Consider the following 23,965-nt stretch of genomic DNA (forward strand, 5'->3'; position numbering starts at 1 on the left):
CACGTTACGCTTACATTGAAGTCGACTGGGGCCAAAGTGCTCAACTCCGCAAAAGAAGGTCATGTACTTTTTCAACCTATAAGCATTTTGCTACAAGCGAGAGAACACTCAGATGTGAGCAGGGACCATCAAAAACAATGAAATTCTGTCTGTTGAGTGCTATAGCACTTAGGCATTCAAGCTACAAAATGCTCGGGTGTAAATGGGACCTTATTGCTTAGTTTACTGAGACTAACTGTTAGGTTTTCTGTGTGTAAAGGCATGCATTTGACAGGTAAAGGATGCCAGTATGGCATTCATGGTAATCTCAAGGAAGGGTCTGTAGAATGGTATATAGCAAGGTATAGTGGTTTTCCATTGCTGCTACAATGGCCAGTAATTTTTCTACTTGTCTCTCTTCTCAGTAGAATGCCATCTTCTCAACAGAAGGCTTAGGGTTATAGGTAGGCAACATAGTTAGGATTAGATTTAGGGGTAGCAAACTAATGCTTTATTTATAAGGTTTTAGCTTCAGATAAACTTTATTTTTAGGCCAGAGGATTGTGCATGCATACTGGTTTCAGGCAAGTTGAGTGGCGCTATAACAAAGGCAAGCTGATATTAGTACTCAGTGAGTTGGGTTGAAAATGTTTAATCAGATTCACCATTGTTGTTCTGCTGTTCTGTGATAAAACACTCAGCACCCTGTTTGCTGCCATTTTCTTTGTGTGATGGAGCCTGTGTGTCTGAAGATCTATTAATAGTTGATTATGGACTGCAACATGTCATTGAGCATATTTTGGCATATTTCTTATATGACTAATAACCAATTGTTTTATGCCTGTTATTAGTGCAAATCAAGCCTAAAGTAAACAGGTCAGGGGCTTAATCTTTTAAAAGTGAAATTCATGCCTAACAGAAGACATCACAAGGTGCCAACTATTACTTTTATTAGCTAGAAAAGATGTTCACCCTTATGATCCTGGTTTTCACTTATATACTTCCAGCTTGACTTTCTAATTTCAGCTGTCCAATCTGAGTGCCCTAATTGGCCATTTAGGTACTTTCATTGTACAGGTGGTGGTTAGCCAGGGCTTATTTTCAGGGGCCTTTCCATATGTTCTAATTTCTTTGTCTGTGACCCTGATGGTGGGAGAGGTGGGCGGAATACCCCGGGTTCTCTTCCCTTTCTTCTCCTCTTTGCTATCTTTCTGATGTCTATTTTTTTTACTTTTCTTCTTCTCTTTTTTCCCGCTGGTCTCATGTTCTATCCTTGTCTTTTGGTGTGTTTTTAGTTTGCTACTGTTGGTGTTACTCCAATGATGGATCTGATCAAAGTCCTTATGTGTGTTTGCGTAGGTCCATCATCCTGTTGGCTGTGTCTGATTTAGGATCCTTCCTAAGGCTGCACCTAGGGAAGTTTCATGGAGGTCACTATTGTTTTGTCCTTGATGTTGTATACTATCGTATGTGGCTCCAAAACCTGTATTTTATGGTTCTAGTGGGTTTTTTGTAACCTTCACGAAAAATTATTGTGACTACAGGGACCTTTAGAAATCCACAGTATTATATTTTCATATTATGGAATCAAATCACATTATATACAAAGGGTTGTTGCATCTACTACAGGCAAGTGTGTTTCATAGGCAGATTGCAGAAGTCTATATATTCCAAAATCTTATCATGAATATAATTTTTTCTGTCATTCAGTACGTGCAACACGAAGCAAATCGCATGAGTAAATAGCAGGTTTAGCATATTTATTTTAGAGTGTTCTTTCTGGATTTCAGTTTTAATACTAACAATCTGTTTAACTTTTTTCATGTATTTATTAAATGAAAATTTAAAACTATTTGACCTAAAGAGTATTATAGTATTAGCCGTATCTGAAATAATTTATATTAGGCCACAATTAGATGAAATCCCATAATTTCCCTAATAAGAACTAACTAACCTCTGATCAGAAGGAGATATCCTTAAAACATTTACACATGTTTCCTTTAGAACATAACATGAAGCATTATTTCTAAGATGAAGGTTAAAAAGCAGGTTTGGCCAAGCTGCAGGGTTCTGGAAATGGAAAATGATTTTATATTCTTTTCAGTGTAACATGTTTTTGACAATGTGGAAACAGAATGCATGTTGAGGAAAAGAGGGTTAGTGATTGGGTGCAAAAGGGCAAAGTGCTTTCTGGGTGTTGAAAACTAAGTACCTGCCTATGTGCTGATTAGATTAAATGCACTTATCGGGGCCAAATATATTGCTGCAAGTTAAGGCACCTTTCAAAGTGAATCAGTGTTTGCTTTTCACACCTTATAATAATACAAAAACTGTGTTGTTCTTAAAATATTTCCCATGTATATAATCCACATCTGTTCAGAGGCCTTGGTGAAAAGTCTCACTGGAAATTTCCCACTGTAAAATATCATACATTTATGCGTTAAAAGAAAAAGTTTAAAGGCCCCTTGTAAAAGGTAATTGCCACAGAACATTCAAACAGTTCTAGAGTACTGCCTGAATTAAAGCCCAAATCCAGCCAAAACCTTTTTCTTTTTGGTGCGGTCTGTGTACTGTTTGGAGAATTTACCCTGACCTGGCATGCCTTGGCTTGTGCAGGATCCAGGATAGATGTTTACAGCCTAGTGGAGTCCTGACAACTCTTCTGTAACATGCAAATGGATGGCTATTACTGTGTATGGCTGGGTGTCTGCACGGGAACATACAAAGAATGAATGCAGCCACCATTAGGCAATAAACACTTCCTGAGCAGTGAAAATAGGTCAGGTCCGCATTTGTGGTATGTAAATCTATTTACTAGACAAGAGGGTCTATATGCACATTAGGTTAAAACTAGTTACCCTTCAAAAAGCGTTTTACCACCAAACATTTACTGTGGTTCAGGGGTTACCATTACTTTTATACAGTGTTGGGGGCTGAGGTTTAGTTGCAATTGGAGTACTGTTAGTAAATTGTATATTTACATAAGGTTTGATCTTCCTTCTGGGTTTTCAGGTTGACCCTAAAGGCCAATCCAAAGACATGTGTCTTATATTGGTCCTACAAGAGTCTGCTTATGTTTGTGTATGTTTGTATAACTATATATTTAGCATGTGTTGATCTGAAACATTCCCTGGAATCAAAACATGGCTAACTCACAAAGCTGGCCTAGGTGAATAACAATACAAATGTGGTACTTTAGTAACACATCAATACAAGTGAAGAAAATCTTTAAAATTCTAGGCACAAAAATCCAGAAGGGTTCCCGAGCTCCCTTTTCCTCTTCTTTTGAATGGCATGAGCCAGTTGTATAAAAACATGAAAGTACAGTTACTGAAAAGCGGGCTGTTCAGGAACATATACATGTTTTGGCAGCTATACCCTTGAAATCTCAAAACATCTTGCCCTACTGTTACTATTCCAAATCCAAACAGTTCAATTTACAAGAGCAGACTATAAAATAAAAGTAGAGCCATACCCCATCTTCTAAGAAACCATCTTCTCTAACAGAATCATGAAGCAGGTCCTTCATCCTCGGGTTTAGCTTAGTCCCAAGTTCTTTGACACTGTTGTACACAGGTAAAGCACTGGGTGTTTTATATCAGCAGAGAGGAAAGATAAGATAAAGAGCAGATCTCACCCAAGAAGAAAAAACTATGGTTGGCCCTGTAATCTGTGAAAAGGAAACCAGTGACACACCTCTAACATTATGACATGAAAAAAAATTCTTATGAGCCAGAAATAATGCATGGCCTTTACCCTACAGTGCACAAACAATGAAAAGGTTTGTACCAACAAACCATAAATAGTAGTAGCACTGTATGTAAAGCAATGCTCCCTAATACAGGTGTAGACAGATCAGGCAACAACTTCTAAGAAGGTTATTTAAATCCAACTCAGGCTATATATTCTACTGCTGAGTGGCAACATTCCCAGTGCAGTCCTTTATTATGAATAAAATCCAATTATGCCAAGGGGTAGCAGTTAAACTACATAAGACGTTTGTGCTAAATAAATAAAAAATAGAGCAAATTTACCCTAAAGAGGCAAATACCCAAAATAACTAGTGAGTGACAACGAGTGTATAGATATTGCCATGAAAGAATAGAATATCTTTTCCACACAAGCATACACTGCATTTTGCCAAAGGGTGCTGAGAGACGGCCAAGTAGAGAATGACCAAACTGGTTGTAATCTCATCCTGGAGTATTCCACTCTAGCTAACAAACTATTAGTGGGCTTCCCTGCGATATATATAACGTGTCCCTAAAAATTTGAGGAAGTCACAACATAAATATATTAATATAATGTGATAGTGAAGCAAACAATGGCAAAGTCCTGCATACAGAACCAAATGTAAAGGGTCTGTTCATTTCACCATTGCAACCCAGCAACCAATGGGTATGGAAAGCTAAGCTAACAATTACAAGTAAGCACAATCCCCATCTTGCCTGGGGAACCAGACCCTAGTTCTATATCACATCAATTGAGAAACAAATCACTCATCATACTTTTCAGTATTATGCAGCATGATTTATTTATACTCCCAGTTCTCTCTGCTGGCAAAGGGAACAGGTCCTCATACTGGTATGTCTGCATTTCATGAAGTACTTACCAAGATTTTCAAAGTTTAATGTTACTCTTCAAGGTGACAGTTCAGCCCCAGAGAACTTTCCATTGTTAAATAGTAAGATTGTAAATGCAATACTACTGGTGAATTTGAGATTATTCAGTACTGGAAAAGCATTAATAAAGCAAAGCAAGTTAGCCTATAGCAATCAATTAGAAATTGTTATAGTAAATGGTATCTGACTATTTGCTCAGTGTACTTTGCTTTCTTCTACCGCCTTACTATTATCTAAAATTTTTGTTATCCAAACATCTGTTTGAATTGTCACAGTAGACTGGTTCTATTTATAACGTTTACATGGCTAAAATCCAGCTATCCCCTAAAATACTTAAAAAAACCATAGTCCTGCCGGTTTTGTTTTATTTGTACTATCATCCCGCTTGAATTCTGTACTGTTATTCTTCACATGTGAAATTACTTTCCTTTCTTTTAATAAATAAAGAATAAAAAAAAACAATAGTTACATGAAAAGTCAAACTCATTCAACTAACAGTGCATATATTTTCTCTTTTCCCTTCTAATATTTCTTACAAGTGTGCCAACCATACCATCAGTCAACACACGCTCCCTCCAGGCCCTTCATTCTTGGCAATAGATGTGGATTTTCTCTACTATAATCTCATTCACATCCACTATAGACTCTTTTGGCCTGCATTCTTGGTAAAGGAATATCCTTAGACATACTTTTCCAATATCAATATGTCTATTCCTGGAGGAATTCAGTAAATTAGCCCATAACCCTAGCTGTTAGACACCATATTCTATATCCTGCAAAAATTCTGCTCATCTATAATAATTCTAAACACTGTAATGCCTTTTAGCTACAAATTCAATTATGTCTTTTATCCATCCTAATTTATATCCCTCAAATTATCTGTAGAGATTTCATATCAAAATCTTCATCATAGTTATTTAATGTACATCAGAAACATCACCAGCACACCAATGGACTTTTGCAAAAAAACTTTATGCATTTTAAGAGCAGTATTGTGTAATTTTTCAATTGCTGCAGTATGCCTTATATGCTTTGTAGTTGGTTTTGGTACACTTTATTACATGACCTTTGCTGTATGTACGTCTTCAGGGTAGGGTACATTCTGCAGGTGGTGTACAGTTATGCACATTGTATTGCTATTAAACAGTCTATAAAAAGCACTACATGTGTATTTTACATGTGGTCCCATTCCTTTCTTTACAACATGTGCTTACTCCTTTTTACTTGCAAGATTTTTATTAGTTTAAAAAAACATGACAGCATCAAACGCATGAAACACAAAGTATAGAAATACCTTACAGACCTCATACAAATTATGTACAATAGAATAAGAAAACAAATTTTACATGGATAGAACAGCTACATCAAGAAATATTGAGACCCAAAAGACAGAGATAGTTGAAGATTAACCAAAATTGTTAACAAAAGAGGGGTCCCCTATACCAGGTGGGCCATAGAAAAACATTGAATGGGGTGCAGCAAGACGTAGGGATGATAAGAGCGAATAGGGGAACATTAGAGAGGAAGGAAAGCGGAAGGAAAAATATCTACCGGACAACGAGCAGATTGAAAAATGATCATGATTAAAGGCAATTCAATTAACCACAGTCTGGTCAATATAATGCATCCATGGATCCCATATGAGCTTAAATTGTGATTGTAAGAGGATGCTAGCTAATTTTTCATGGGTCATGATCCAAGAAAGTTTGGCTTTAACTGTAGCTATGGAAACCTTGGTGGCTTTCCAGGTCTGTGCTATCAAATTTGTAGCTGCCAGAAACATAAAGAAGATTAATCTCACTTGAGATTTTGAGATTCCATCGACTCTTTCATAGAGGAGAGCATATTGGGGACCCATGGGTACTTTACCCCCTGTTACCTTAACAATAAGTGCATACTACTACATTCTATTCAAAAGCTGCAGATCCTAGGACAGGACCACCATGTATGAATAACAGTCCCCTGATGTCCACAACCATAAAAATACAGTAAAGCATCCAGGATACATACGCGCTAACCTTGCAGGGACCAGGTACCACCTAGATAACACTTAATTACACTATATACACTAAAATTCGCTTCTCCTAAGGAGACATTAAGCATAACCTCCTCATGTATCACTTGCCCCTCCCTTTTAGATTGTAAGCCCTCACGGGCAGGGCCCTCCTTACCATCTTGTCTTAAATTGTATTGTGACTGTAATGTCTTCCTTATATTGTAAAGCGCTGTGCAGACTATTGGCGCTATATAAATCCTGTATAATAATAATAATAACCTGAAAAGCGCACACACTGAGCTTTTGCCATTCCTCCTCTGAGGGGGTAACTCCCAGATCAGATTCTCAGGCACACATACAGTATAGGATAATTTGGAATGGCGACCCATCAATATAGAATAAATCAATGAAATACCCCCTCTTTGACCTGTAGTCTGTAAGCACAATTGTTCGTACACAGTAAAAGGAGGGGGATGTTCATTCTGCAATGCTTACTTCTTTTTAGTCCTGCAAAAGCAGGATTAGAAAAAAATCCAAGTGCAAAAACACATTACTGAGAAGTCTGAGTAGACACCAATATTACCATCTATTTATTAGACTAGATACATAGGGAGTATTTACTATGATAGCCATAAAAGCAAATGTACAGATAAAGTGATTCTTTTAAGATGGGCTAAAGAACAAATCTAGTGATGCAAGTTTTTGGAACCTTAAGGTCCTTTCAAATGGCATATTGACAGGTCTGTTTATACACCAGATAACACACCTCTACCTTTCATGATGTAAGTGAAGTGTGGAGCCCCACTTGGATCCAATCTGGACATGGGTCCTCAGCTTTCATCCTTCAATTGTCAAAGCCCATTGAAGTTGTGGCACTTGACAGATCAGTGACAGGGCAGGGCTATATCTTAAATTTGAGGCCCCATGATTACATTGAATCCAGGATCTGAAGAGCTGTTCAAAGACTATTGTTACTTTAGAAACATTTTAGGCCAAACCAGGTTTGCTTTAAGAAGTGGATTGCATCCCTCTATGTGCTTTTACAAATTGGGCACTGGATTTTCTTTTTACAGCTGATAAACTAGCTTGGGCTTCTGCCCTAAATTAAGTGTAATTTGTTTAGTCAGGATGGGCGTTTAACAAAGTAGAAACATTGGCATTTACTCTAGGTCCACCATTACTGGAGTCAATAAATTGGTTTGTAAATAACTGGGCCAGCATTGAGAGGATAGTAAAAGTATTCAAATCTCACGTCTCTGGTGACCTCTTGCACCCTTGAGGTCCACTTGTACACTACAGGGGTTTTGAGGATTGGTAATTACTTAAAGCCAACCTACATTTAGAGTAGAGTCTAAATTGGAATACTTTCAGCTGCAATAATGCAGTTCCGTTGGCACACCAGTTCCATGTCCCAAGACTTGTAGCAGCTCTGTATTGAGGGTGCAGACATGACAAGAGCCTTTTCGAGTGAATGAAGACATTACTGTCAGTACCTTACCAAATCTTGGAGTTCAAGCAGGTTTTCAGAGTTTTGGCAATAACTAAAGTCGGTCTTTTTTCATATCTCCTAATATAAATGCTTTGATAGACTGATAATAGAAACAAGATCATGTCATATCATACTGGGTTGTAATTTTGCCCAACAAGGGAAAGGTCACAATAAACAGGTACTTGTAAAGTAGAAAGAAATCTACATGCACCAATATGTAAAGTCGAGAAATATAAATTTCAATTATGTTTTTAATCCATTTAATTTAAGATAAGGGTAGACAAATACAGTATAGTGGAACTCCGTTACCAGTAAGACAAACCTAAGAGACAGCATGTTCCTTATAGGCATCAGGGAACATGTTCTGCCAAAAAAAAAATCTAATAATGAGAAGACAGACAGTTACTGTTCGTTTCTCCAGAATAGACTGTCCATGGGATAACTAAAGCGTTTCCAGACACCTCATCAAAGCTTTATCTCAGGAATATCAATATCTACTATCTCACTGCAACAGCGGCACTAGAGCTGTATGGTGCAAACATAATCATAGATACTTGTAGGAAATTATTATAAACTTAAACATCACATGGCAGTTGGATTGTTTACCAGCGTAACAATCATGCTCCAGTCAAAATTAAAAGTGAAACCATGAAATGCATACAGGAAGCACAGTCTACCTGCCCAGGGCTTCAGTTCCTTATCCAGACATTGCCTACCCCTATGCCTTCTGTCCCTAATTCAATGATCTGGAAACATCTTCCTATAATGAAGGAGAACTGTTCACATAGCCCACCCACTGCAGGTGCCCTACCATCTCTTACATACAGAAAGCTTGATGTTTCAAAGTGTCTGAGGTTTCTTGCAGCCACCAATCAGATTCAAATCTGCGTGAGATGTTTTCTGGATTCTGGATGGTGATATAAGCAGAGAGAGAAAAAGGTACATAGCACATTTCAGAAAGTACACTCCCTGTAAACAGTGTGTGGAGCACTCTGGAATTTAGTTGCAGTGAATTTTACAAAGCTCTCATAAAAGGTAAACAGAGAGAAATTCAGGTTTTTGGCACAGTTGCAGTTTCCTAATTAGCAATAGTAGCTCACTTCTTATTCTGCATCTCCCTTACCCTCTCTGAATTCTGGTATACAGGGACTGCAAGAAGCTGAGGATGTATTAATGATTAGAGAGCAGCATTAACTGTCTTTTATTTCTGCCTGGACATCAGCTTTAAGGCATCACGTACAATAACTACTATTCATAAGAAACACAACATATCCAAAGGTTGCTTAGTGATAAATGGAGGTAGCCCGAGTCACAACGCTGTCACCAAATTTAAACATTCCTGGACAAGGCAGTCCCGTCTCTTCAGAACTGATTAGCAATTGACTGATTGCCGTACTGATTATCAAACTATGCCATTATTTTCTAATTTTAGAAAGATATGTCACTTAGATCTGTCATAGTAAAGAAAAGTATGATTAATGCTTAAAACAGAACTCCAGGGAAAATTAATCTGAACTCTTGCAGTGGGCCTACCCCCTGCCCTGCAAAGGTTAACTCCTTGTTTTGGTCTAGGGAGGAAAATAACTCACCCGATCTTATGAGCTGGCTGGCTGTGACAGCGTTCCCTCCAGCCTGTCTCCTCCTCCGCTGCAGCAATCCTATGTCCCTTGGCATCCTCGCGTCCTATACACTATGTATAGAACATGATTATTTACAGGACCTTACACTGCTGCAGTGGAGGGGGAGAGATGCCCCAGGGACCAGTCTAAGAGCAAGCTGGCTCTGAGGATCAGGTGAGTGTAACTGTTATTTTCCCCCCTAGACCAATACAAATCTTTAATACTTGCAGTGCAGGGGTAGCCCCGCTGCAAGGGTTAAGAATTTGTTTTCCTTGAGTTCATCTTTAAATTACTGACCCAGGAATATCGATCTACAAGATCATTGATCCATCCATCTATAGCCCGCTATATGCTGAGTTTTGGGTCACCGGAAGACTTTAGTTTATGTCCTCTCGTAACCCTGAAGAGAACTATGGGCAAAAAAGGTTACTCCATCGTTCTCCTTTAAATAAGTTAAGAAGATTTCACTTATTGCGGATCTACTAGTTGTAAAAACAGTCATTATGAATTTAACACTGTGACTGGCACTGCCCAGTCCACTGGAAGGATGCCAACAATTACTGCACACTAGGTAGTAGAAATTATTTTTATAAAAGCCAGGGCAAGATCTACATCATAACTATATTACAGTAATTACTGAACATTTCTAAATGACATTTACAAATGACAATGCCTTTTAGTTCCATGCAGGTTTCCAGAAACCCAGTCTATTTTCAAGTCTACCAGCTGTTCATTTTAACAGACGAGTCATTCTGCAGCCAAATAGCATAAGTGGGAAGTATAGCAGTCGGAGCTCCGAGAAGGAAGAATGAGCGCAAGCAATGAAATGTATAGGAATGGCACCGCTGAGAGTTAATGACTTCTCTAGGACGTGACCAGGGCCATTCCAGATACAAATTTCCACTCACCGTACTTAAAGCGTATCTAAACCCAAAAACCTAAATGTAATATATTGCAGCTTACCAATCCTTAGATGCTGCATTAGCATTCTGTTTTAGGGTTTTTCTGCCTTATTTTTACCCGGTGATCCGGCTAGTAATACATTTCCTGCCTTAGAGTGGCTACCCTCACTTCACCACTGTATCTACTAAGGAGCAGCGTAGGCACCCTTGGACAGTAGTAGTCTCAACCTGTGGAGAGGATAGTGTAAGATAGACTAGTAGATATAGATGGACTTTACATAAGTGTCTATCCTTTTTGGATGAAAGTTTTACATAAATTAATAAAAGTTGACCTCTGTAAGACCACCTGTCAGTGTAAAATGGTTTGTTTCAACCCTCTTACTGTCACTTTTGCTGGGGGCTTTGGTCTATTAAAGCTGCTGTGCAGTATTTACACACACACACACACACACACACACACACACACACAGGGGTAAGTTCCAGAACGCATACATTTCATGTTCAGGAACTTTTGCCCACACGTGTGCAAACACTGGTATTTGCATGTGTATACCTTCGTACAGTCCAGAAAAATGCAGCAGCTGAATCTCTCTGGCACCGCTAGTAAAGGCGTATTCTATGCTGTATACCTATACGCCTGTATTTGCATTCGTGTGCATGAGTACATAAACTCCAAACCAGTGGCATCACAATTGGTGCGGCCCGCACCTGGGTGACACCATTGGAGGGGTGACACCAAAATGACTGACAGTCATGGACCGAGAGCCTGACAGTGTCAGGAGAGAGGAGGGGACCCGGCAGCATACCGCATCCCACTGGGTGAAAGTCCCCTCCTCTCTCTGCTGGCGTCCATCACTAAGATGGCCGCCTGCAGGCGTCAATTAGATGACTGTGCATGCGCCATGACGTCACAGCGGGGGTGTTACCCGGTCTCCGCTCCGGGTGACACCAGGCCTCTGCCCCTGCTCCAAACTGTCTGCACTAAGCAATTGCTTACACGGTACAATAACCTACTACTGCTATCAATTTTGTGGCTAGATGGAACATGATTTCTGAACAATGTCATGTACATCTCCCTCTGGATTTATACAGAAACGTAACGTGCGTCCATTTACACCCGATTACCTCTGACTCCATCTAGGTCTGGAACCTGACGGACCTGATCATGACGGATCAGAGGTAATCAGATGTATACGGCACATGTCCACTTACATCCAACTCCCTACAGACCAGGAGCCTTTAGGTGCCCACCAGCTGTGCATTAACTACAAATCCCAACATGCCTCTGCCTCTGGGAGTCATGCCTGTAACTGTCAGTCCTGCAATGTCTCGTGGGACTTGTAGTTCCACCACAGCTGATGGGCCAGAGTTGCCCACCCCTGTCGTAGACCTAACGTGTCTGTACAGCTCAATTCTTTCCACCATTGGAAGATGGAGGAAAAAAAGTAAACGGACAAGGTTATCACAAAAGTGACATCTGTTCTGTACTGCTCCGATCAGCAGGAGATCTGAGGATAGATCCTCTGCTGATCAGAACAGACGCTGCATGTGTAAAAGGGGTCTTAGTATAGTGCACATGCGCATACAATAACATATCAAAGTCAAAATGATCCAAATCCATACAAGCTACCAAACAAAAAACAACTTAATTGCAGCCAGATCATTGTATCAGATATGGCAGTATACTGATTTCCCATAGTGTTTATTCATCTAAGCTGTACTTGTAAACAAGCTGTGTTCTCCGGGATAGTGGAGGATAGTGCTTTCCTAGGAAGGAAATATTGTATTACAGTCTTGAAAGACATGTGAAGAGGCATATAGAAATGAGGGCTAAACTCAGCTAACAGACTTGGAATCATTCCGTGAGGTTTATCCAGCTCAGATATCGGATGAATTTACAGTACTGGAGGCTTTTCTCCACCTTTCTGCCTGTCTGCACTTGTCTGTCTATACAGCAATGATATGCAAAGAAAAGAAAACCATAATGGGAATCATACAGAGAGAGAGAATTGAGAAGACAGATGTAAGTGTGTAACATCTGACATAACAGCGTATTATGGAGCAGATGGAAACCTGCAGCTGCAGAGCTGACATCCTCCATACACAGTGCATGCTGCCCCAGCAATAACAAGGAACTCTGCGCTCCTTCCTGTCTAGTATTAGGTGGAGGGAGGGATGTCTAAAGGACATTTAGGGTCAGCTGCCTACGGCAAGGAAAACCCTGTCCCTGGAATTCAGAAATACTGTCCTAGCTACGACATAGTAGTGAGACATATAGTCGCACTTGGGGCAGATTCATGTATGTGTCAGAAAGGTGTATATGAATCTGTCGCAGCTCTGACTGAACGGTGACAGACATCTCTCTTGGAGGAGGTCTTATATACCTCAGATTTTCTTATCATGGATATGGTGGTATTTGCTGCAATAGCACCCTACAGTAAAAGGACATGAATTTGTCACATGAGTTGGTACTACTACTAACAATGAAAATGTGGCATGGTTTTCATGAGTTTGGCGCAAGGCTTCCGACAACATACACACCGCCATATACACAATGCCCTGGAATTCATATAGAATGTTGTAGACAGTAGAAATCTGTCTCCCATCATGCAACAAATGGCACAACTTGTGACAGATGTATGTAACAATCGGTAAGGTGTATATGGACCTGTTGCAGAATTACTTCAGAGTTTTGTCTGGAACACATTCAGGGGAATTTAATATTGCGTTTGTGATAGAATTCTTCCACTAATGCAGCCTAAGAAATGTCATTGCCAATTTCTAAGGCATGCAGCGCCATTTTCCGGACCTCTACCGACTCCTGCGCCAAATTCAAGTAGTTCTTAATTGAACCATATTAGCATATAACATATAGCAGAGCGCACCTTATGGGGAACTCGGTCCTCTGAATTCCCCATCAGGCTCTGCCCACCTACTGTATAACTTCTCGTCTGCTGCGCATGTTTCTTTGACAGGCAGAGCGGCCGGGCAGAGAACTCGGTAACGCTGAGTCTGTGATTTTATTAGGCTCAGTAAGGACGGAGTGTCCGGTGTGGGCACTCTGGTCTCATTGCACCTCCATACCTCAAATGGTGAGGTTGCACTAAAATTCTACCTCTATGCAACACTTACATAAATCTGGTGCAAGCACTGACATTTGTTGTGTGGATGCACAACAAAATTCTAAAGAATATCGCAGATGAGTTGCATCTCTGTCCAAAGTGTCACATACATGTCTGAGATAGATTTCAGTTGGTTGCTCGGTTTTAATGAATGTCGCACCTGAGGTATGAGTCGCATACTGCGACAGACATACACAATATGAATATGCGACAGGCTAGTTACAAGAAAAAGTACATGGTCTTACTTTGCATCACTTTTCTTATTACTGAACTGTCCTAATATATTTATTTATTGAATATGTTTTAAGCACAGCACCAGAAAAAAAAAATATGGCGCAAATAAGAACTTCTTGAATTTAATGTAGGAGTCAGTAGAGATCGGGAAAATAGCGCAGCATGTTTTAAATTTGGCGCAAACATTTCTTAGGCTGTATTAGTGCCAGAATTCTGACACAAACGCGATATTGAATTCCCCTAATACGTCTAATCTATCACACAACTTGAGATCAGCAGCACCACGGCCACCACACTGCGCATTACTACCGACTATAACCAGAGCAAACACAGATCTGTCACACAGTTCTAGAAGCCCTCATTTACACTAAAGCGTGAACTTTAGCCCCTGTGATATTTCTGAAAGCCACCCCAATGCACCGAGACATCACATATGCGTTGCATCCTACTAAAATGCATGTTAACTTAACATGTGCTCTGCTGTGACAGGACTCTCGCACACCTTTGGTGCGATATAGGCAGAGCATTCAAACGAATGGTCTGCCCTACTGCAACGCACAGTAACACATGTATAGACACTGCAATGCACATGCAATGTCGCATTGCACAGGAGTCAACCCAGGCTTACTGCATTTTTTCATGCATTTATACCTGCGTTTTTCATGCATCAGCATTTTTGTATTAGTCAGTGAAAAGCTAGTTACCAGAGAGAAGTAGATGTTAGCTGCAAAATTGTACAAAAGCGTGATTTACGTGTGTTCTTCAGGCGTTCTCATTGAAGTTTATGAAGCCAAAAATGCATGATTCTGCCCCGAAAAAGCATTTTGTTTTTTGCACGACAAGTGGCATGCGACATGACGACCTTCTGCAAACATGCAACAAATTGCTTGGGTGTAAATGGGGGCTCAAGGATGGCCATAAAGATCGGACTCTCTTGCACCACGTGACCTGTCAAATAATCCAGTTTGCACAGTAACGCAGGCACTTATCTGGTAGATCAATGACCTGTAGTACTCACCACCAGCACTGTCTGCCCGGAGACCTCCAGGTCAGAGGACTTCTCCACTGCTGCTGCTGGGCTCAACAGCCAGTTGCTGGGGCAAGGACTTGGGGGAAGTCCCGAATCTGGACTGTCCAGCACCCTGTCCCCTTTCTTCTTCATGTCCAGCAGCTCAGGGACATCCTGCAAGGCTAGCCGGCCAACCATTGCTGCCCTGATGAGGCTGCAGGCTAGGTCTGATCTGTGGCTGGCCACTACCACGTTCAGGTCAGGGATGCAGCTCACAGTCTCGCTTAGTCTGACTCAAAGGCAAGCAGTTGTCATAGGATAATGATGAGTAATGACAGTAGAGCAGAGGAGTGTGTAGAAGTAGAGCTGCCTGGAGAATGAGAATGCTGCTGTGTGCAGTAGTAGCAGAGCACAGTGTAGAGTAGACCCGCCCCACATGCCTCCCCCCATCTTTGCTCTACAGCTGTACTTGCAGGCTTTATTATTAAGCTTGGGTTAATTGTTAATATGCAGGCATGACAGTTCTCACGCCTCAGGACACTGACATAATATATCCCCTTCCTAAAATGGGATTAGTTTCTGCCTGCTTGTCTGTGCACCAGTTTATAGCATTCTCACATTTTATTCCATTGTACCATTTCAAATGAGACGGTCAATCTATAAAAAGTGGGGCATAGCCATCCCTAAACATTAGTTCCCCAGGGTGTATATTACTACGCCACGGCAGGTGAGCAAATGCAGGTAGTTCTTAATACCGTGTGACAAGTTCATAAAAACATAATGCTGACAAAGAAGATGATGTCATTTTGGAGTCATTTGTGTTTGAAGTGAGAAGTTGTTGGTTGCTAGGATGCTGGTGCCCCAATGCTGCCAGCGTTCTAGCAACCAATGACGCCCGGCCGCACAATCACCGAAATTCATAAATAGTGTGTGCAACACTCTTTAGAATTCCATTGTGCATCTGAATGACAAATGTCTCTCATTGCACCAGATTCATGTACCTGCTGCAAGGACACTGGTGGCCCTGAGGTCATCGGCATTAGATGCAACCAAGCCAGGCCCAGCCACACAACGTCATTGGTTACTTGGACACCTGCATCCTAGCAACCAATTAAACTAATTGGTTGCTAGAACACTACTGACCAGGGTTGCTGGCGTCAGAGCAACAATCAGGCTCGGCCACACAATGTCATAGGTTGCTGGGACACTGGCAGTCCCCAGGCTGCAGGTATCTTAGCAACCAATCAGGCTCAGCCACACAACGTCATTGGTTGCTGGCACACTGGCTGCCCCAAGGTTTCAGGTGTCCTAGCAACCAATCAGGCTCATCCACACAACCTCATTGGTTGCTGGAACACTGGTGGCCCCAAGGCTGCAGGGGTCCTAGCAACTAATCAAGCTTGGCCACACCACATTGATTGCTATGACCCTGGCAGCCCAGAGGCCGCCAGCGTCCTAACAACCAATGACACTCAGCCATGCAGCATCCTTGAGACTTGTGCACAAGGAAGGCTTTGTGACAAATTCATGTAAATGTTTCTGACATGTACTGTACATATTTTGTAGCATTTACCGCTTTGTTGTATGGTGTCTGTGCTACGCTTTATGAATTTCAGGGACTGTCCCTTTGTTCTAATTTTTTTAAGTCAGTATGTGATTATTATGTTTACATAATCATTGACAGGGAACGTAGCTGTGTCATGTGCTTTCGTCGTTTTAAGGGGTCTTAGGTTTCATTTCAGCTATAAGAGTACGCTTCTATTTCTACACCTTGAGTGTTCTTACCATTTATAAAATTTTTACAAGTCAGCAGTGAATGCCTTTCTTGCTGTCTTTACCTTCTGGGACCCCCAAGGCTAAGCTGGTCAGTTACAGGTTATATATTATGCAAACTGTAAATTTAAAATCTATGGTAATCTTAACAATTACCTTTTCAGATTTTATCCCGTTTGGTCTGAACATAACATAACATTGAAAGTGTTTTGTTATATTGGCTCCTATCAGAAAACTGGTGAGCTGATAATGTCTGTTGTTCTTGTGCTTGTCCTGACTGTTTTCAGTTCTCTTGTTCCCAGCTCTCTGGGGATTACAGAACAACTCCCCCCTATGGTATAGAGATGAGGAGAAGTGTTCTAACACACATTCTGGTTTAGGATAATAATGTTGCTCCTCCATGGATAAAGTATGGGGAGTGTCATCATGCTCGGACAGGAAGTGTATTACTGGCAGGATCAACCGGTGAAAATGAAAGAAAAAAGTCAGAATAACAGAAAGCTAATAGTAACCACAGCTTCAATATTTTACATTTTTGTCATTTCAATCACTTCATTACCCAAGCCACCCCTAAACCCCCTCCATGTTTTTTTTTATCATTTCCTACACCTTGTTTGCTGTGTTGTCCTAAAATTACATATTCACACGTCCAGCAAATCCAGTGTTGTCCTGCTGCAATCTGCCGCCTCCTGCCGGGTCACATCCATCATCTTCCTTATGTATGACATCAGAGGGGTGAATGTCTCTTCTGGGTTCTAGCAGGCAGCCCCCTGATGATGCACCTCAGAGCATCAGCAGGGGGCTGGCTGCAAGGCACATGTACTGCATAGCACCTCAAGACCTCCTCGGATGCAGGACGTCAGTATCCCAGGAGGCTGCGGGTGAATGGGATGTCATTCTTGTCTACACTGGAATCCCAGAAGTGCCAAAGAAAAAAGATGTTTGAGGAAAAGACAAATAAATAACTATCCAATTAGGACAAAGTAGGAGGGCAAGGAGGTAACGTGGGTGGTAAGGATGAAGGTCCACTCTAAAGTCATTTCAAAACTTGGTTCCAATCTTTTTAAATTTGCAGTTTTCATTAAAAAAAAGAAAAAGGTGATGCAGATCCTTGCTCAGAATATCCGGTTATGGGGTAACAGCTGTCTCCCACTTGTGCTTCTGCATAGTCACCCTGTCACACAAGCCCCTGGTGGAGACAACATGCTGCCATGTCAATATACATTGTGCAAGCATGGTACACTCTTGTCATCAGTAGACTGGTCCAGAGTGATGATGTGCTGGAACGAGTTTGTTTAGACAGGAAGTAGCTTAAAGCTGAACACCAGGATAAGCAAATATTGTCTAAATACAAGAGTCATGTGAGTTCTATCATCTCTACACAGGCTGGGTACAGCACAGTGATAATGTCAATACTACTTTTACAAGGTAATATCTGGGGTTGCAAAAGCAATTGGTGCAGACCTATTAGATCAGTGCTTCTCAACCTGTGTAACCTCAAGACCAACATTTTGACCTTGCTCATTAAGTCGTGACCCAAGTTGCACTGCAATGGAACTCAGTGTGGGCTGCTGTGCTGTGACTGAGCTCCATCCATATGTGCATCCACTTGTACAGTTTCCTTGCACACCCTGTACAGGTGCCAGGACCCAGATTGTGATGTCACTCCAGTCCAGGCACCTCTACAGGGTACGCGAGTGAGCTGTAAGCAATGCAAGTATGGATGGAGCTCCCTCGCGGCCATACCCCCACCCCACCTCAAGCTGACACTCAGCACCGGGCAGCATATTTTGAATGGCTGCTTGGCGCGAGAACTGACAGTGCTGCACTAGGGGGAGGCTGAGGAACCTATCGCCTAGAAAAGTGGAAGGCACACGGGGACCCACTGAACACGGGGTCGCGACCCACCAGTTGAGAACCAAGGTTCTAGATGTATATCTTATGTGACTACTGCAGAAGATACTGTATTTAAATGAAGGTTTTCATGGCCAGGGTTCAAGTTTAAAGAGACTGGTGAAGATCAACAGCACTGAGAAGAGGTGAAAACTATTTTAGGACGATGGTGATTTTTCCTAGAACATCCCATCTTGTTCTTGGACAAGCAACATCCACCTTGACACATTTCATGGTTATTGGATTAAGGTTATTGAGTACAAGCTGATACAAACGATGGGGTATGTACCCAACACTCGGTAGCCCCATTCATACTTGCGAAGAGCATGTGCATTTGTCGCGTGTCAAAGGGCAGCCTATTTATTTCAACTGCATCAAAGAAGGTCATGTGCTTTTATTAGCTGCAAGCTTGTTTTTTTTTTACGTGTTTGTCATCCGCCTTTGCATGGCAATTTTGGGGTGCAATTAACAATTTATAGCAACACAAGCTCACCTGCAGTTTTCACAAATGCGTGAAAAATCACAGGATTTTGCACACGTTCACATACTAAACTAGTGTTAATGGGGGCTCCAGGCTGAAGATGAGCAGCAAAATACATTCAACATTACAGAACAGTTCCAGATGAATGTGACTACTACTGGCGTTCTTAGAAAGCAGTAATTTCGTAGACGGGGCCATCCCTCTAATGAGGCAGTCTGAGACAGTTGCCTCAGGTGGCATCTCATTGGGACACTTGGGGGGACACTTGGCAACCTGGGAGCTCTTGGCAACCTGGGAAGCTCTGGCTGGTGTCCCACCCCGCTCAATGATGTTACTGGTTGCCAGGAGTTGAGCGGGACACTCTGGCTGGTGTCCCATCCCGCTCCTGGCAACCAGTGATGTCAGGCCATGAAAAAGTGCAGAGACACCCTTTCCCTTCACAGAGATTACCACACTGCTCAAAGTCTTGCCTTAACCAATTCCTACCCCCTGTATACATGTGAGAGGTTTAATTTATTGTATACATTGATCTATAGCAAGAAAAGAAAAAAAAAAAGAAACAATGAACTACCATCATTATGGAACAAATCATAGCAAAGCCCACTGCGGGGTAAATTACTTGTAGAATATATGCTCAGAAATAATTAGAAAACATTTCCCATATTAATAAAAAGTTCTGTGTTACCAGGACTGTGTAGAAACGTGACAAGAACTTTGTCTCAACTGCTTGAACAGGTCTATTAATTATTCAGACATTTAGTGCCGTAACACATTCTGGCATGCTGGACACACTGCATATTTACAGTAACACATGGCAACTGAATAGGAACATGCAATTCTGGCAAGCTATTCACTTCTGAGATAGCAGCTCAATTAAAATGCCTGCCTCTATGCACCAGTCTATGTCAGCCAATGAATGTCATTTTCGGGTAGCTCAAGCAATGTTTAACCAGGTCTGTGTTGTGGTTTTTATTAACAGTAACAGAATGATGCAGCTCTTAATATTCCGTACCACGCAGAGGCAATGTCTCGTTATAATAAGGAGTTATATTACATAGAATAACCAATAAGTACGGACAATAATTAGTACATTAATAATGAAACAATTCATTTGGCTGATGTTAAGCTACATTTAAAAGGACAAATCCACATTTTAAATATAAAAAAGTCAGTTGCCCAGCCATAATACTGCAATACTCACCTCTTCTGCAATTGCTGCTATACTCACCCCCTATTCGGCTCAGTCTCCCGTATAAAGTCCAGTTGTCCACAAGATGGCATCACTCTTCTGGGTTGACCCAGCAGCATTCAACGACTGTGTTTGAGCCCAGGCAATGAGGACATACCCCCTGAATTTACTGTACTGAACGACGCTTACACATCATTACACCTTTCAGTACAGGAGAGGTACATCAAGTGCCTTTCAGTACAAGAGAAGGGCCACTAGCCTCTGGAGAAAGAAAAGGACCTGTGCATGCATCACATGAGCAAAGACAGCTGGAAAAATGTTTACTAAAATGTATTAAAAAAATAACAATTAGGAGGCCCCAAGGGTGGGGATTACCACTGAAGAGCTTTTTGTGCTCAACATGCAGTTGTACTTTAAAGGGTTATTAAAGCCTCGTATGTTTTTGCATATATCTACTGCTAGCAAGCAGTAGATATATGCAAAAACATTAAAAAGAAAAAAAAATGTTTCCAAAGGGTTAAAACTTACCTGTGTCTCCGCCGCACGCTCCCATCCAAACACCTGAAAATTGCTCTTGGCAACCTGGGACGCTCTGGCTGGTGTCCCACCCAGCTCAATGATGTTACTGTACCAGACACAAATATACAGCACATTGCCAAGCAAATAATTGCTTTAGTTGTTTGGCCTGAGCGCTTACAGTCATAATGTTTCTGATCTGCTGGCTCCAACTCTCTCAGCTCAACTTCCCTGAACTTCCTGTCCATACAAGATCACAAGGGACATAGCTTACTAGCACACAAGGGTGGCTCAATAGGACCGTGCAATATAAACGGGCCACCCTAAAACAGGATTTCAGGGCCAATGCTCAGGGGACCAGCTGGTTCTGCAGGAAGCTTAAACTTTTAAACATCAAGGAGCAGCATCCATTGTGATTTCATCAGACTTTAATATCACTTTAAGATTTACACAGCTCTGGCAGACAGAGCCAGGTTGGTAACTTGACTTTAACCAGCTAAACTGATTAACTTTGGTGCCCAACAGGTGATGGCACTCTTCAGGCTTGAGTTTTAGGACTAGTTCACACCAGCCCCAGTGCATTCCGGCACAATTCAACGCTTGAACGCACTGGATTACAACCCCTGCCAGCTCACTGCGTTCTGGGGTGGGAGGGGGCGTAGCGGTGCATTGAAGTCGATGGCACCGCAGCCACGCCCCCGGCCGCATTGCGATCGCCTGAACCGGAAAGCGCGGCACATCAATTCCTGTGTCCGGTTTGATTAGAAAAATAGTACATGCAGTATTTTTTCTGATCATACCTGACTGGAACGCCAGCATTGATGTGCTACACTTTCCGATGTGGGCAATCGCACTATGGCAGGGAGGGGGGGCGTGGCTACGGTGCCATTGACTTCAATGCACTGCCATGCCCCTTCTTGCCCCAGTATGCAGTGAGCTGACCGGGATGCGATACAGTGCGTTCCGGTTTAAAGGTGGACTGTTAATGCTATTGACAAACTGCATAATAAATGTCAGTTTTGATTTCCCTATAGTTTCACTTTAAGTAATTCAGCTGCCCTTAAAGTAAAAGCTTGTACCTCACAAAAATCTACCCCTGGCTGGTTGTCTTGGTCAAGCACAATCCTACATATGACCTGCCAGCTGAAAAGCATGGAGGTGACTGTAAATTCGACAACATAGGAAATAAGTAACCACATGAAAAGGATTCTTTGAGGCTTCAGACTCTGTGCGCAACTTGTCCAACAGATGGATATGGTAATAGAATCTACATGGATATAAAGGAATTTAGAAGGACTGAAAGCATCGCATATGACAGAACTGTCATCTTAGTAGACAATTCATCGTGTAATCTAATCAGATACAATGTTAGATTTATTAACTCTATATCAAGTTGTGACCTGACATTAGAAAACACATTCGTAGCTACTTTTGGATGGCTTCCAATATTATCCTCATGTGCGGGGAAAACAAAGTATCTAAAACCTAAAACTTAGCTCTAAAAGCAATTAAGATGATAACCATTTACAGCAATTCACTTAAAGCAGAACTATGAGGTGAGTGCTTTTCACTCACCTCAAAGTTCTAGCCGACCTGTGACAATAAGACTGTCACAGGTCGGCTCAGTAAATCAGGAGGTGAGCGAACACATACCGGCGTTCGCTAACCTCTCGATCCTGTCACAGCTCTCTGCCGTGACAGGGGAGGGGCTGGATTCCCCCCTCCTCGCTCCGATCTGATACTGAGCTTAAGGTGACAGGAGGACGCTAGTTTGTGTCCTCCCGTTACCCTAAGGAGAACTATGGGGAAAAGCCTTAACCCCATAGTTCTCCTAACATCTAAGCAAAGGCATTCAACCATCTGAATACTATTTGGACCACATCCTTTACTATTAAAGTTAAACAAAAAATAGCTCTGTTACAAATTGGAGCTCAGAATTTTCAAAACTTGGTGTAAGAGTGAAACTATAGGACTGGAGAGAGTTACATGTTCCATGCGTAATAATATGACTTCTTTATAATATTAGGTGTGTGCATTATTAAAGCACATCTTCAGCCAAAACCTTTTTATTTCTGATAGAATAAATATAAATACACTTTGTATTGCTGTCTATGAGGCCACTGGAGAGAACTCAGCTCACCTCCATTGATAAATAAACCACCAGAGTAATATAACACTTTTAATAGTAAATAATAAAAAAATGTTTTAGCAGTCTACTGTATACATCAAACCCTCTAAAACTGGGGAGGAATTAGTACCCCTGTCAGGTTTTGATTGCTATGTGTGTCCCCATTAGAGAGATTTTCTGTCTATATTTGTATCTATGACTATTGCAACTCTCTCCTCATTGGCCTACCTCTACACAGGCTACCCCCCTTCAGTCTATCATGAATGCAGCTGCCAGACTCATTCACCTAACCAACCGCTCAGTGTCTGCAACAAAGCCATCCACAACTCGGCCCCCAGCTATATCTTAAACCTTGTCTCAAAGTATCACCCTAACCATCCCCTACGCTCTTCTAATGACATTCTGCATTCCAGCTCCCTCGTCAACTCCTCCCATGCTCGCCTCCAGGACTTCACTAGAGTCTCCCCAATCCTCTGGAACTCTTTACCCCAACCTGTCCTTCTGTCTCCCACTCTGACTTTAGGCATTCCCTAAAGACTCATCTCTTCAGGGAAGCCTATCCCACCACAACCTAACCGCTCAACCATCACGTTATTAGACAATACATTCCCACACAGCTACCTCCTCATGTATCACTTGCCCCTCCCTTTTAGATTGTAAGCCTTCACGGGCAGGGCCCTCCTTACCATCTTGTCTTAAATTGTATTGTGATTGTAATGTCTTCTTTATATTGTAAAGAGCTGCACAAACTGTTGGCGCTATATAAATCCTGTATAATAATAATAATGTTTGTTCTGGTGGCTGTTATTACTGAAAGTAAAAGATAATACCAAATTTTGAGCTGAACAAGAATAGATGGGCTGTGCAGGGATATATGCCTACATCTGGGCATTTGCATCTATACGCATAAGTAGCTGTATGCAAGTACTGGCATATACCTGTGTACAGCCATTGACTTCTATAGTAGGCTGTATGCTGCAGCTCCCGGGTGGGGGGAAAATACGTTGTTATTT

At 41.6% G+C, this 23,965-nt stretch overlaps 1 protein-coding gene across 1 annotated transcript in view; it reads right to left on the bottom strand.

Moving 5' to 3' along the window:
* Positions 1 to 15,195, bottom strand: part of RFLNB (refilin B) — a 24,381-nt gene extending 9,186 nt beyond the window's left edge. The window contains exon 1 of the mRNA XM_018564113.1: positions 14,982 to 15,195. Within this exon, the coding sequence (XP_018419615.1) occupies positions 14,982 to 15,170 (189 nt within the window). The 5' untranslated portion in view covers positions 15,171 to 15,195. The remainder of the gene's footprint in view (positions 1 to 14,981) is intronic.
* Positions 15,196 to 23,965: the final 8,770 nt, after the last annotated feature.

Source organism: Nanorana parkeri, unplaced genomic scaffold (assembly GCF_000935625.1).
Source record: "Nanorana parkeri isolate BGI_ZX_2015 unplaced genomic scaffold, ASM93562v1 scaffold726, whole genome shotgun sequence".
NCBI lineage: Eukaryota > Metazoa > Chordata > Amphibia > Anura > Dicroglossidae > Nanorana > Nanorana parkeri.